This window comes from Epinephelus fuscoguttatus, linkage group LG17 (assembly GCF_011397635.1).
Source record: "Epinephelus fuscoguttatus linkage group LG17, E.fuscoguttatus.final_Chr_v1".
NCBI lineage: Eukaryota > Metazoa > Chordata > Actinopteri > Perciformes > Serranidae > Epinephelus > Epinephelus fuscoguttatus.
The window spans coordinates 42,269,169-42,285,555 of NC_064768.1; the positions used below are offsets into that span (position 1 = coordinate 42,269,169).

General features: G+C 39.6%; 3 protein-coding genes across 3 annotated transcripts in view; all 3 read right to left on the bottom strand.

Moving 5' to 3' along the window:
- LOC125904870 (gastrula zinc finger protein XlCGF57.1-like) overlaps window positions 1–16,387 on the bottom strand; it is a 194,375-nt gene that overhangs the window by 24,325 nt on the left and 153,663 nt on the right. The gene's annotated exons all lie outside the window — the stretch shown is intronic.
- Window positions 1–16,387, bottom strand: part of dnai2b (dynein, axonemal, intermediate chain 2b) — a 216,301-nt gene that overhangs the window by 12,303 nt on the left and 187,611 nt on the right. The gene's annotated exons all lie outside the window — the stretch shown is intronic.
- On the bottom strand, window positions 3,468–12,027 carry LOC125904875 (uncharacterized). Its single transcript, XM_049602571.1, has 4 exons — window positions 11,818–12,027; window positions 9,561–10,148; window positions 5,697–6,128; window positions 3,468–4,595 (listed from the first exon to the last, which is right to left on the bottom strand). The coding sequence occupies exons 1-4, from the start codon at window positions 11,990–11,992 to the stop codon at window positions 4,120–4,122; spliced, it is 1,671 nt and encodes a 556-aa protein (XP_049458528.1). The 5' UTR covers window positions 11,993–12,027; the 3' UTR covers window positions 3,468–4,119.

Genomic DNA, 16,387 nt, shown 5'->3' on the forward strand with positions numbered 1-16,387 from the left:
GTTTTCTAGCATTATTTTGTCCAGTTAATTTCTTTATTTGCTGCCATATAATTTTGGAGTTTCCCTTATTATTTACTATTATTTAAATAAAGTAGTTTGCCTTGGCTTTCCTAAGTTCTCTTGTTACTTTGTTTCTTAATGATGTAAATTTGTGCTTATCAGTTGTCAGTTTGGACTTCAATGATGTTTTTAGGGTCTGATCACGATCTTTCATCATTTGAAATATAGTTTCATTTATCCATGGAAGGGAGGTCCTTTTATTTTTATTTCTAAACTTCTTGGAAAAATCTTTAATAATTGTGTGTAATTTGTCTGTAAAGCGTTGACTAGTATAGTCCAAATTATCTGATTTCATCAGGTCGTCCCACTTAATACTCCGGACAGCATTTTTAAAGTCTTCCTTTTTATTCTTTGGCATCTTCATGGCGTCTGTACTCTGAACAGGGATACAACATTTCTTTCCATTCACTTTTCCAGCCATTAGGATCAAATTATGATCAGACAACCCAGTTATCATGTTAAACAATTTGATTATTCTGTCTGACATGTTGCTAAAAATTAGATCAATGTGGGTGCAAGAGGAATTGGTAATTCTGATTGGTCCATTAACTATTTGTGTTAGATTAAAGCTGTCAGTTACTTGTTTAAGTTGTTTTCTTGAGGACTTACCTTCCCAGTTCACATTCACATCATGAATCATGATTATTTCTTTACTGATCCGCCGATTAGGCCTATTTGCTCGCACTCCAGTTACCACATTCCGGTGATTAACGTTATCCTCCGAGTGTCAAGTCGTTTCAGTCACCATCTGTCCAAGATTGCTCCACGGACAACCCGTCACTTCAACCGCTGCCTCCCCGCCAAGACCGTTACTCAAGCCGAGGCTGACAGCTGCACCGGCCGCAACCTCTTTGGGACCTCTTCCCGAGCACCCAGCCTCTACACCTGGTAAGCGGTCTCCGGCAGCCCGCCCACTCCTTTCTCCTCTCCCGGTACCGGCCACCGTCCGTATCGTCGTGTCCCCCACAGTCGTGAAACCAGCAGAAATATTCGTGTTAGTTGAAATGCCAGCAAACTCAATGGAAGTACCCCAATCCACCGTGCTTACCTGAGGAATCACAGCGCTGCTCCTGTAGATATTTTCGGATAGGCCTACATATCTGCATTGCAAGACGCCAAACTTGCACCACTCACCACTCGCTTCACACAGAGTAATGATTTTATGATCTTTTTTAATGACAAAATTCTAACTATTAGAGGCAAAATTCATGACCTCCTGTCCTCAGATAGTACCTATCTAACCTCTAACACAGCTGTAAGACCTAATATATATTTAGATTGCTTCTCCCCAAATTCTCTTCAAGAATTGACTGCAATGATTTCCTCATCTAAATCATCAACGTGTCTCTTAGACCCCATCCCAACTAGGCTACTTAAGGAGGTCTTTCCTTTAGTTAACACTCATATATTAGATATGATCAATATATCCTTATTAACAGGCTATGTACCACAGTCTTTTAAGATAGCTGTAATTAAACCTCTACTAAAAAAGCCCACCCTGGATCCAGAGGTGTTAGCCAACTATAGACCAATATCTAATCTTCCCTTTATGTCAAAGATCCTTGAGAAAGTAGTCGCAGACCAGCTGTGTGATTTTCTCCATGATAATAATTTATTTGAGGAATTTCAGTCAGGATTTAGAGTGCATCATAGCACTGAGACAGCTCTAGTTAAAATTACAAATGACCTTCTGATTGCTTCAGACAAAGGACTCGTCTCTGTACTTGTTTTATTAGATCTTAGTGCGGCGTTTGACACAATTGACCATCAAATTCTGCTGCAGAGACTGGATCACTTAATTGGCCTAAAAGGTTCTGCACTGAGCTGGTTTAAATCTTATTTATCTGATCGTTTTCAGTTTGTTCACGTTCATAATGAATCATCCTTACGTACCAAAGTTTGTCTTGGAGTTACTAAAGGTTCTGTGCTCGGACCAATCCTATTTACTCTATATATGCTTCCTTTAGGTAACATCATTAGAAATCACTCTATAAATTTCCATTGTTATGCGGATGATACTCAGTTGTATTTATCAATGAAGCCAGAAGAAAGCAATCAATTAACTAAACTCCATAACTGCCTTAAAGACATAAAAACCTGGATGAGCACCAATTTCCTGATGTTAAATTCAGACAAAACTGAAGTTATTGTTCTTGGCCCCAAACAACTCAGAGACTCTTTATCTGATGACATAGTTTCTCTAGATGGCATTGCTCTGGCCTCTAGCACTACCGTAAGAAACCTCGGAGTGATATTTGATCAAGATTTGTCTTTTAATTCTCATTTAAAACAAACCTCACGGACTGCATTTTTTCATCTGCGTAATATTGTGAAAATTAGGCCTATCCTGACCCGAAAAGATGCAGAAAAATTGGTCCATGCTTTTGTTACCTCAAGGCTGGATTACTGTAACTCTCTATTATCAGGTAGCTCTAGTAAGTCCTTAAAAACTCTCCAGCTAATTCAGGATGCAGCAGCACGTGTACTAACAGGAACTAAGAAACGAGATCATATCTCTCCTGTTTTAGCTTCTCTGCACTGGCTCCCTGTAAAATCCAGAATTGAATTTAAAATCCTACTGTTAACTTATAAAGCTCTAAATGGTCAAGCTCCGTCATATCTTAGAGAGCTCATAGTGCCATATTCTCCCACCAGAACACTGCGCTCTGAGAACGCAGGGTTACTCGTGGTCCCTAAAGTCTCCAAAAGTAGATCAGGAGCCAGAGCCTTCAGCTATCAGGCTCCTCTCCTGTGGAATCATCTTCCTGTTACGGTCCGGGAGTGTCTGTCTCTCTCTCTGTGTCTCTCTCCTTCTCCTTCTCTCTCTCCTTCTCTCTCTCTCTCTCTCTCGTATCCTATTACTGCATCTTGCTAACTCGGCCATTCTGGATGTCACTAACTCGGCTTCTTCTCCGGAGCCTTTGTGCTCCACTGTCTCTCAGATTAACTCATATCACAGCGGTGCCTGGAGAGCGTGACGTGTGTGGTTGTGCTGCTGCCGTGGTCCTGCCAGATGCCTCCTGCTGCTGCTGCTGCCATCATTAGTCATTAGTCATACTTCTACTGTTATTATACACATATGACTATTGTCACACTTGTATACTGCCAGATATTAATACATACTTTCAACATATTGTACCACAGTAGCCAGAACTATAACTATAATATTATTACTTTCATTAATGTTGTTGTAAGCTACTGTCATTACCTGCATCTCTCTCTCTCTGTCTGTCTCTCTCTCTCTCTCTCTCTCTCTCTGTCTGTCTGACTCTCTCTCTCTCTCTCTCTCTCTCTCTCTGTCTCATTGTGTCATGTGGATTACTGTTAATTTATCATGCTGATCTGTTCTGTACGACATCTATTGCACGTCTGTCCGTCCTGGAAGAGGGATCCCTCCTCAGTTGCTCTTCCTGAGGTTTCTACCGTTTCTTCCCTGTTAAAGGGTTTTTTGGGGAGTTTTTCCTGATCCGCTGTGAGGGTCATAAGGACAGAGGGATGTCGTATGCTGTAAAGCCCTGTGAGGCAAATTGTGATTTGTGATATTGGGATTTATAAATAAAATTGATTGATTGATTGACCTGTGAACATGACGTGTTCATTAAGGTTTTTATACTTCTCTGTGATTTTAAGATCGTTATGACCCAAACTAAATTTCTTTTCATACCCGGTTTCCTGAACTCTATGACCTCTGTCTTTTTTGGGATTGATAGGAAGACGCCACCTCTTGCATGTTGTTATAAACCAATCTGTGTCTGTGTCCCCACAATATAGTACCTGTTCCCTGAATGAGCTGTGTCATGGTGGTCTTGTTGAGCTGCTCTCAGTTGGGTTCTTTATAAACCAGAGGGACGTGTCTGTCCTGACATGTGGACGAGAAAATCATCAACAGACCAAAAGAGGATCAGGGACAAACGATGATGTCAGGATCATGTGTGAGTTTAATGACAGGACGGTTTATCATCTGATATGTTGGTAAAACAAAACCAAGGGATCAGAGACGACGAACTGAGGAGATGAAGTCATTAACAGGAGTTTCTCTCTGCAGCGCAACATCTTCAGTCACCAACAGAACCCTGACTGAGGTTCTCTGGTCTCCGTCCAATCATCACTGTCATCAGTCTCAGCTTCAGAAGAGTCTCCAGACACCGGTCGTATTTCAGCTACTAAAGAATGGTCAGGCTTCTCGTCCTTGGTATCTAGTTCTAAATCTGGCTCTGGATGTGAGTTCCTGTCTGGTCCTGGTCCTCCACAGTGGTGTCCCTCAGACTGAGGTGTCTCTTCATCATCTTCACTCTTCACAGGGACAGGAGTGAATGTGAACTTGGTGATATCAGCCTCCTCCAGCCCTTGAAGCTGCTCTCCCTCCTGACTGCTCCACAGTTCCTCCTCTTCCTCTTTAATGTGTGGGGGCTCTGGGTCCTCCTGGTCCACACTGGAGCTCCACTCCTGCTGCTCAGGGGGAACCTCTTCTTTAACCACCAACAGCTGCTGGACGCCTGCACCCACCATCACTTCCTGGATGTCTGAGCGTAAAACTGAAACACAGACAGACACATCTTATCAATATAGACTTTTTGCTATAACCTGCATTTCTTCAGACATTTTATTAATATTTCTCTGATGTTTTATCAACACCTTTCAATACATTTCTTTGATATTTATCTGACATTTCATCAGCATTTTTTTTTCTTTTTGGACATTTATTAACATTATTATCTTTCAGACCTTTTGTTAATATTTTGCAGACATTTAAAAAAAAAATAAATTTGGACAATAAACATTTGTTTTTGGACATTTTTTAAATATTTTTGTGACATTCTAGTAACATTTTTTTCATACTTTTTGTTACTACTTTTTAGACATTTCAACAATATTCATCTGATGTTTTATCAACACTTTTCCAGATATATTTTTCTGACATTTCATCAGCATTTTTTCTTTGATAAATTTTTTTTGGGACATTTTATTAACATTTTCTCAAACTCTTTATCAATATTCATCAGACATTTTAATAATATTCCTCTGACATTTTAGCAACAATTTTTGGACATTTAAAAAAAATGGGGAAGGAAAATGTCATCAACATGTTTTCAGACTTTTTTTTAACCATTTTTTAGACATTTTATCAGTATTTTTTTGGACATTTGTCAGTTTATTTGAGATATTTTATCAACAATTTGTGGACATTTTATTAGCAATTTTCAGACTTTTTAAAAAAACAATTTTATCACATTTTTTTGGACATTTATTAAATACTTATGTGTCATTTCAGTAACATGTTTTCAAACTTTTTGTCATTATTTTTAGACATTTTAACAATATTCATCTGATGTTTTATCAACACCTTTCCAGACATTTTTTTTTATATTTTTCTGACATTTCATCAGCATTTTTTCTTTTATATATATATTATATTATATATATATATATTTTTTGGACATTTTACTAACATTTTTTCAAACGTTTTCTTAATATTCATTTGATATTTAAATAATATTCCTCTAATGTTAAAGCAACAATTTTTCAATGGTTTTGTTTTATCTGCTACCTAGGAGACATTATCTGCTACCTAGTGTCCTAGGTAGCAGACAATGTCTCCTGGGTAGGACTCTCCTACCCACACAGGTAGATCTCACCTGTCTGAGGTTCTCTGGTCTCCTCCCAACCATCAATGATGACCTCAGTCTCAGCTTCAGGACACGCCCACATATCAGAGGAGCTCCGCCCTCTGCTGTCTGCAATTTTAGGATTCAGAGAGTTTAAATCTGACCGAGGCTCTACGGTCCACATCCAACCATCAGTGGGGGGGCGGGGCAGCAGGAGGCGGTACCTGCTGCGTTTGGACCCGCCACACTGATGGTATCTGAGGCAGGAAATCCACATGAGTCTCTGACTCCCTGCTGGTCCTGGTCCTCCACAGTCTTGTCCATGAGCTTCTATCTCCATCTGCTGAGTCTGTCTCAGATGAAGCTGTGAGGACGAAGGTTTGTCTTCATCATCGTCACTGGAGCTCCAGTCCAGCTGCTGAGGGGGGACCTGTTCCTGACTCACCAACAGCTGCTGGACGTCTGCAGGAAACAGGAAGTAGAGAATGTTCATATATGTGGAAGACATCTAGATATCCTAAATGGTGGCCACCCTAAAACCGTTGAGGCCACGGCTCCACCCAGTTGGATTGACCTGGGCCCCCGACATCTTTGCAGTAGCGGTAGGTGTGGCTACGATTACTAACCTTAAGCTGGTCAGATTCAGCAAGCTAACTTATTTTAAAAACATTTTGCAAGCTAGCTTCTTTTAAAAACATTAACGAGCTAGCTTCTTCTAAAAATATTATGTGAGCTAGCTTCTTTTAAAAATATCTACAAGCTAGCTTCTTTTAAAAACATTTAGTGTGGGGGCATTGGTAGCGTAGTGGATAATGTATTGCCTCGCTGCAGCGGTCGTGGGTTGGAATCCGGCTCGTGGCCCTTTGCTGCCCCACTCTCTCTCTGTCTCCCCATTTCACTCTCTGTCCTGTCATTAAAGGCAAAAAGCCCACAAAAATAATCTTAAAAAAACACCAAAAACATTTTAAATACTACTAATACTAATACTTTTAAATATATTTACTGTGCTAGCTTCTTTTAAAAGTATTTAATGAGCTAGCATCTTTTAATGACATTACAAGATAGCTTCTTTTAAAAATATAATGTAAGCTAGCTTCTTTTTAAAAACATTAAGTAAACTAGCTTCTTTTAAGAGCAATGCTCTAGATGGCATTGCTCTGGCCTCTAGCACTACCGTAAGAAACCTCGGAGTAACATTTGATCAAGATTTGTCTTTTAATTCTCATTTAAAACAAACCTCACGGACTGCATTTTTTCATCTGTGTAATATTGTGAAAATTAGGCCTATCCTGACCCGAAAAGATGCAGAAAAATTGGTCCACGCTTTTGTCACCTCTAGGCTGGATTAAGGCCCATTTATGCTCCCTTTACATACGAAAATGTATACGTCTGTTTCAAACGATGTTACCGTCACTGCCCACATACTTCCACGCACCCTTTACGTTGGCATGGATGTTAACCAATATATCCACCAGGGGGCAGCCCAACGTCAAAAGTTTATGACAACAACAAACTCAAAAACAAACATGGCGACTGTGGAGGAGATATTGATAATGTACCTCTTGCATAAAAGACAAAAACAGAGGCAGCGTTGTAGGAGGCGGTGGTCGGTGAGGCCGTTAAATACATCGCGACTGGAGGACGGAGAATTCTTTTCTCTAGTACTGCCGATGAAAGAAATTAAATTGTTATTTCTTCTTCGTGTCTCACTAGAGCTACGTATCGGGTAGTGACAACAACACTGCCCCCACAGTTCCCGGTGGTACTGCTCCGTTTGGCCCGTATCCGTAAGCTTTATGGAAACGTGCAGAAATACGGACGAAATGAACGCGGAACACGGACAGAAGGCTCCGTCCGTTTCCAGATCCGTATTTAACGTTGAGCACAGGGTTTTAAATTGGCACCCGCCACTCGCCAAATGCGGGTAAAAATATGTTTTGGCGAGTAAAATAAATAGGTCACACGCCATTGGCAGGCTGCTGAAATATGCCGACTTTGCTATATACCAGGGGTGGCCAACCCGCGGCTCGCGAGCCGCATGCAGCTCTTTGCCCATTAATTAAAACCATCGGCGTGCGGCTCTTCCGTCATAAAAAATCAATTTATTGTTATGAGTGCGTATGGCCCTTTAAGAAATGTAAGTGGAGCGAGTGAGTGAGAGAGGAGTGAGCACAGGCAGGTGAGAGGGTGTGGAGTTCGGGAGGAATGCAGGATGGCAGCGCGGTGGTGATATCGCACGACAAAAAATGTCAGGGAAGAAGTGCGTGTCTTTGTGTGTGTGTGTGTGTGTGCGTGTGTGTGGAGAGAGTATGACAGAGGGAGAGACTGTGTGTGGATGTGTGTGTGGAGTAGTGTTGCACAATATACTGGTACCAACAGTAGACCACAGTAGGCTGCTACTTAAACACCACAGTAGCTACATGACATGGTGCCACTACTGTGGTTCAAAGTCCAATCAAAGGAGGGTGAGTGTCCATGCACTGGCCAATAACAGCCATAGTGAGAAACGAGCCGTTCACATTTCTCTCTTTGTGGCAGGTAACGGCCCACAAACCTCACCGCACTTTAGGGACTGTTCTTTACTTATGAAGGGACTGTTCTTTACTTGTCAGGGGAGGAGGGTGGCTGGTTGATTTTTATTTTATTTATTCATTTTATTTTGATCCCCCCTATGTTAATCACTTATTGATGCTGTTTTTGAAGTATGAATAAGTCAATAAGTAATTTATTCCATTGAAATATCATTGACGTATTATAGAAAAGTGATTTATCTTTTTATAAATGACAAAAGGCACATCTGTCTCATTTTCACTGTGGTATCGTGATACTACTCAGAACCATGATACTTTCACTGGCATCGTACCATGGGTCCCAGTTTTGGTACGTGATAACACTAATCTGGAGAGAGTGGGAGAGGGAGAGACTGTGGGTGTGGAGGGGGGATGGAGAAAGACAGTATGAGAGGGAGAGACTGTTTCTGTGTATCTCTATTCATGGTTATTCATTTGTGTGTGAGATAAATAAATCTGGCTTTGAAAATTGGAAATGCATGGATTTTGATTTTATGTCATTTCGTGTTTGTGTGAGAGAGGGAGTGCGTTTGTAAGCACACGTGTATGATGTGGCTCTTTGTACTACCACGGTGATTTTTGTGGCTCTTGGTGTCTGAATGGTTGGCCACCCGTGCTATATAACTTTCAAAATAGATGCCAAACAGTAAGACAGACACAATTTACAGCTACAGCAGATCTACTGATTGTGTTTCGAATTTCAAATTTGTCCCTCGACGACGAAGAAGTAGTTAAAAAAACAGAAGAAATTAAAGATGTGGTGACACATTGCGGGTGTGAAACCACAAAAACAGGGACAATTAACAATTATCTTCATGCTTTATTCTGTTCAATGGAAATCTGTTATAGTTCTGTTTTTAATCTGTTTTTGACCTACCTGCCAATACCTGCTAAAAATCTAATTTTATACCCTGGTTGAGCATAAATGGGTCTGTAACTCTCTATTATCAGGTAGCTCTAATAAGTCTTTAAAAACTCTCCAGCTTAGCAGCTAGTTATCATTATTATTAGCTGTTATTCATTAACTGTTAGCAGTTACTTATTAACTGTTAGAATTTATGTTAGCTGTTAGCAGTTAGTTGATGGCAGTTATTTATTAGCTGTCCGCAGTTAGCTGTTAACAGTAAGCTAGTTGTTTTTAGCTGTTAGCAGAAAGCAGCTAGGTATAGTTACCTCTAAGCAGCCAGGGGACACAACCAGCAGCTCACAGAGGTTACAAAGTGAAGTGTTCAGAGCTTGAGTTAGCTGTTAGCAGTTAGCTATTAGCTGTTAGTAGTTAGCTTTAAGCTGGTAGCTTTTAGCAGTTAGCTGTTAGCAGTCTCACCTGTCTGAGGCTCTCTCGTCTCCTCCCAACCATCAATGATGACCTCAGTCTCGGCTTCAGGACACGCCCACACATCAGAGGAGCTCCGCCCTCTGCTGTCGACCATTTTAGTATTCAGAGAGTTTGAACATGACTGAGGCTCTACGGTCCACATCCTATCATCAGTGGGGGGGCGGGGCAGCAGGAGGCGGTATCTGGTTGGTTCATATTGTCCACACTGATGGTGTCTAAGGCAGGAAGTCCAAGAGCAGCTGAGTGGTTTCACTCCTTTGTGAGTCCTCATGTGTGTCTGTAACCCGACTCTCTGAGCAAATGACTCCCGACAGATGGAGCAGCTGAATGGTTTCTCTCCTGTGTGAGTTTTCAAGTGTTGCTTCAGGTGTCCCCTCTGCTTAAATCTCCTCCCACACTCAGAGCAGCTGAGTGGTTTCTCTGCAGCACTACGTCTGGAATCACCGACAGGAACTGACGGAGGTTCTCTGGTCTCTGACTTCCTGTCTGATCCTGGTCCTCCTCCGGGCTCTGGGTCGTCCTGGTCCTGCTGCTCAGGAGGAAACTTTTCTTTAACCACCAACAGCTGGTGGACGTCTGCACCAAACAGGAAACAGAGACACATTAAGGAAAAGCTGGAAGGAGCCTATCCCAGCTGACAGTGGGCAAGAGGCAGGGTTAAATGTACACGGTGCACTACACTGAATAAGCATGAGGTTTCTGATGACTTTATTCCAACATTTATTCTTGGTGATGTCATTTACTCCGAGGAACAAACACTGCTGAGTGGGTCAGTCATAGAGACCTCAACAGTTGATCCTCTAAGCAGCTGCAGTGCACTCCTCAGTGCAGCATCACAGACCACTGCATATTCCTTTGGTGTAATTGGCAGCCTGAACTTAGAGAGGAATTCATCATACGTTAGTAACTGTCCCTCAGCATTCACAAGTTGCTTAACTAATACAATACCATTTCAACCCATTTTTAATAATACAATGATTTGTTTTTACACAGAACACTCTTGTTATTCCAGATGGAATAACTAGCTGGCGAAAAATCATGTTTGTGCACCATTTTTCAGGCCAGCAGCGCTTGTTTATGAAAATGTGCTAATTTTATGGGTAAATTTCAGTCTTATAATCTCATGTTAACAGAAGTCTAAGACCGCTGATTGAGAACATTGGTGTTCCCGTGGGATGGGGAAAATGGAGTTCTGCAGGTGAGACGGCAGCATGCAGCTCTACGACTTGACGAGTGGAAGTTACGTTCTCTGAACAGTTCTGAACGCTTAACCTAGCCGAAGGGCTTGATGAGCCTACCCAACCGGCTAAACAAAGGCAAGGATTGATTTAAGAGTGGCGTCTTCCTCACCTTTTCACCTTCACCGAGCTAACAGCCAGCTGACTGACCACGAGGCTGGTCTATTTTGTGTGTGTGTGTGTGTGTGTGTGTGTGTGTGTGTGTGTGTGTTGGATTACTTTATGGACACGAATATGGAGCTCTATGATATATGCTTATAAATCCTTGAAGACCCAGCTGGGAGTCATGGATGAGCTACTCAATCAAGAGCCATCTTCAGAGTCTTCTCCAGAGACTTTAAAGAGACCAAGGTGTCCGTGACACCAGGGATGACACCACTGATGACACCACTGATGACACCGCTGTTTCCTTGTCTACTATGAGGTGATCAAAGCTTGAACAAACCTGTGTAATGACCACTAAAGCAAAGTAAATGTTTTCCCTGTGAAGAATACGGTGACATATTTAGGTGTCGTTACGTCACAGTAACTTAAACTTGGACCTGCAGTGGAACGAATCACAAACCAGTTCAATCTGTGTCCGATGAGAGAGCTCTCACTGAATGGTAGAGTTTTACTGTCTGAAGCTGAGGCGACATCTCGAGCTGTCTGTGTGTCCTTAGCACCTGAAATACCTGCTGCAGTATACGACACATTAGATCAGACTTTATTCAGCTGTATTTGGAGGAACAGGTGTCTTTGTTTAAGGAAAGATATTTGATGTAACACAAGAAGAGAGGCTGCTCCCTCTTCAGGTGCTAAGTTATGAAACATTAAATAACCCTTTCAAAGTAAAATGGTGAACTAGTTTGGTTACAGAAAAAGACAATAGTTGGAATACTTTCCCTAAATAATGTTAGCCAGCCAGCTGTGACGCTCTGTAACGTCACAGCTGATTAAGTCATCAGCAGTGACGTCAGGATCAAATATGAAAGAAGAGTTATTCCATCAGGAGACAGAAAACCAACCTGCCTCTCTCCGCAGCTTCATGTCGCACTGTAACAACACGTCACACATCCGTCTCCAGTGTGACTTCCGGTTTATCGATGACTCAGATGGTCGCGAGCCGCCGTTTGGATCAAAGTTTAAGATCCTGAAGTCGACTGAACTCTGTTTGTGTCCTGGTTTACACTCAGCTAACATGGTAACACATGCTAACACATGCTAACTGCGCTCCGTCTGGGAGACCCGGAAACACTAAGGCAACTTCCGCTACTCTCCTCCTCCTCCTCCTCCTCCTCCTCCTCCTCCTTCTTCTTCTTCTTCTTCTTCTTCTTCTTCGTCTTTTCTGGCGGATTGCAATACCAACTTTAAAGGTACATACGGCCACCTACTGAACCGGAGTATGTAGGACAGGATCTAGTTACATGACATTATATCATGGATAAATAATAAAGAAACAAAACAAAACAAAACAAACAAAAAAAACAGTAAAGAAAAAAGAAACGCCAACAGCTATATTCTATAAAACAAACCAGTGTTATGTAGGTAATCTATTACCTCTCTCTGTATCTCCCACACCTTATCTCCCTTAGTTCCCAGTATCCCTGACAAATTCCAGTCCCGTCCCGCCTCTCTCAGCCTTTCTTCGTTATATTTACTACAGTACATAATTACATGTTCAACATTTTCAATAATATTACAATGTGTGCAAACTGGTGAGTTTACTTTTCCCAATAAAAATAAAGTCTTATTTAAACCAGTGTGATCAAACCTTAATCTTGATAGAACTACCTCGTCTCTTCATACTCTGTGCTCTGACTGTGCTTTGTGTTCTGTAAGAAGTTCTGCTCTTACTGTCCTCATCACATTTCTTCTGACAAAATTCTGATATTTTCTTTTTGATTAATGCTTTTTCTTCACCTTTTCCAAACGGAATATCAGTTACATGTCTCATACTAAGTGCTCTTTTTGCCACTCTATCTGCACACTCATTACCTTTTAATCCCACATGGGCAGGTACCCAGCAAAATTCTACCTCCATCCCCACTTTCTGAACTCTGAACAGACACTGAAGAATTTCATACATTAAATCTTTCCTGAGTCACTTCATATTCTGTGAGCTCAGTAACACTGCTGCAGAGTCACCACACAGCACCACCCTGTCTGGTCTCACCTCCTCCACCCACTGAAGCCCAAAAATGACTGCCATCATCTCCGCTGAATAAACTGATAAGTCATCTGTTATTGCTCAGTTGAATTTGAAAAAGTGGGATGTAAACTCCTGAACCAACGTGATCATTTTGATCTGTTGAGCCATCAGTAAATATTTGTAAATAACTGTAAAAATGATTATTTATGTACTGATTTGCACAGTGCCCTATTTCCCTTTCCACCCAATCCTTCTTTAGGTTCATAATACTAAAATCTACTTTAACCTTAGGAAAACGCCATGGAGGAACATTACTTATTGGCAAAGGGGAATTAAAACAAATTTCTTTAATGCCATATTTTTCAATTTTATCTTTTATCTTCCATCCAAAACCATTTCCCTTAAACCTGTTATATTCCCAGCATTCATTTATGACACTTGTGATGTTTTCATGCCCACATCCTCTTAACTGAATCCAATATGCTAATGAGAGTTTGTCCCTTCTGAACTCTAGTGGGCTTTCACCTGATTCCACCAGCACGGCATTAGTTGTCCTCATTGCACCAATAGAGTCTCAAGGCTTTGTTTTGTATTCTTTCAATTTTGTTTAAGTGAGATTTAGCTGCTGCTCCATGAACAAAACATCCATAATCTATTGCTGATCTCATCAATGCCTTACATATATCTATTAATGCCTGCTTAGCTGCTCCCCAGTTATATCCTGATACAGCTCTCATTAGATTAATTTGTTGCATTTTGTTTCTAATTTTTCAACATGTAACTTCCACGTACACCTTTGATTAAGCCAGATGATGCTGGCCAGCAGAACAGCCACCTTTAGATTACAGTTGGTTCAGAGGTGTTCATGTGTTCACTGTGTTAATGTGTTCAATGTGTTAATGTGTTCAATGTGTTCATGTGTTCAATGTGTTAATGTGTTCATGTGTTCAATGTGTTAATATGTTAATGTGTTCATGTGTTCAATGTGTTCATGTGTTCAATGTGTTCATGTGTTCATTTGTTCAATGTGTTCAATGTGTTAATGTGTTCATGTGTTAATGTGTTCATTTGTTCAATGTGTAAATGTGTTCAATGTGTTAATGTGTTCATTTGTTCATGTGTTAATGTGTTTAATGTGTTAATGTGTTCAATGTGTTCAATGTGTTAATATGTTAATGTGTTCATGTGTTCAATGTGTTCATGTGTTCAATGTGTTCATGTGTTCATTTGTTCAATGTGTTCAATGTGTTAATGTGTTCATGTGTTCATTTGTTCAATGTGTTCAATGTGTTAATGTGTTCATGTGTTAATGTGTTCATTTGTTCAATGTGTAAATGTGTTCAATGTGTTAATGTGTTCATTTGTTCATGTGTTAATGTGTTTAATGTGTTAATGTGTTCAATGTGTTCAATGTGTTAATGTGTTCAGGTGTTCAATGTGTTAATGTGTTCATGTGTTAATGTGTTCAATGTGTTCATTTGCTCAATGTGTTAATGTGTTCAATGTGTTCATGTGTTAAATGTGTTCAATGTGTTCATGTGTTAATGTGTTCAATGTGTTCATGTGTTCATTTGTTCATGTGTTAATGTGTTCATGTGTTCAATGTGTTCAATGTGATCATGTGTTCAATGTGTTCAATGTGTTCATGTGTTCAATTTGTTCAATGTGTTCATGTGTTCAATGTGTTAAATGTGTTAATTTGTTCATGTGTTAATGTGTTCAATGTGTTAATGTGTTCATGTGTTCAATGTGTTCATCTGTTCAATGTGTTAATGTGTTCAGTGTGTTAATGTGTTCATGTGTTAGTGTTCATTTGTTCAATGTGTTCAATGTGTTAATGTGTTCATGTGTTAAATGTGTTCATGTGTTCAATGTGTTAATGTGTTCATGTGTTCAATGTGTTCATGTGTTCAATGTGTTCAATGTGTTCATTTGTTCATGTGTTAATGTGTTCAATGTGTTAATGTGTTCATGTGTTCAATGTGTTCAATGTGTTAATGTGTTCATTTGTTCAATGTGTTCAATGTGTTAATGTGTTCATGTGTTCAATGTGTTCAATGTGATCATGTGTTCAATGTGTTCATGTGTTCAATTTGTTCAATGTGTTCATTTGTTCAATGTGTTAATGTGTTCAATGTGTTAATGTGTTCATTTGTTCATGTGTTAATGTGTTCAATGTGTTCATTTGTTCAATGTGTTAATGTGTTCAATGTGTTCATGTGTTCAATTTGTTCAATGTGTTCATGTGTTCATTTGTTCAATGTGTTCATGTGTTCAATGTGTTAAATGTGTTAATTTGTTCATGTGTTAATGTGTTCAATGTGTTAATGTGTTCATGTGTTCAATGTGTTAATGTGTTCAGTGTGTTAATTTGTTCATGTGTTAATGTGTTCAATGTGTTAATGTGTTCATTTGTTCAATGTGTTCAATGTGTTAATGTGTTCATGTGTTAAATGTGTTCATGTGTTCAATGTGTTAATGTGTTCATGTGTTCAATGTGTTCATTTGTTCATGTGTTAATGTGTTCAATGTGTTAATGTGTTCATGTGTTCAATGTGTTCATGTGTTCAATGTGTCCAATGTGTTCAATGTGTTAATGTGTTGATTTGTTCATGTGTTAATGTGTTCAATGTGTTAATGTGTTCAATTTGTTCAATGTGTTCATTTGTTCAATGTGTTAATGTGTTCAATGTGTTAATGTGTTCATTTGTTCATGTGTTAATGTGTTCAATGTGTTCATTTGTTCAATGTGTTAATGTGTTCATGTGTTCAATGTGTTCATGTGTTCAATTTGTTCAATGTGTTCATGTGTTCATTTGTTCAATGTGTTCATGTGTTCAATGTGTTAAATGTGTTAATTTGTTCATGTGTTAATGTGTTCAATGTGTTAATGTGTTCATGTGTTCAATGTGTTAATGTGTTCAGTGTGTTAATGTGTTCATGTGTTAATGTGTTCAATGTGTTAATGTGTTCATTTGTTCAATGTGTTCAATGTGTTAATGTGTTCATGTGTTAAATGTGTTCATGTGTTCAATGTGTTAATGTGTTCATGTGTTCAATGTGTTCATTTGTTCATGTGTTAATGTGTTCAATGTGTTAATGTGTTCATGTGTTCAATGTGTTCATGTGTTCAATGTGTCCAATGTGTTCAATGTGTTAATGTGTTGATTTGTTCATGTGTTAATGTGTTCAATGTGTTAATGTGTTCATTTGTTCATGTGTTAATGTGTTCATGTGTTCAATGTATTAATGTGTTCATGTGTTCATTTGTTCAATGTGTTCATTTGTTCAATGTGTTCATGTGTTCAATGTGTTAATGTGTTCATTTGTTCATGTGTTAATGTGTTCAATGAGTTAATGTGTTCATTTGTTCATGTGTTAATGTGTTCAATGAGTTAATGTGTTAGTGTTCAGTGTGTTAATGTGTTCAATGTGTTCATTTGTTA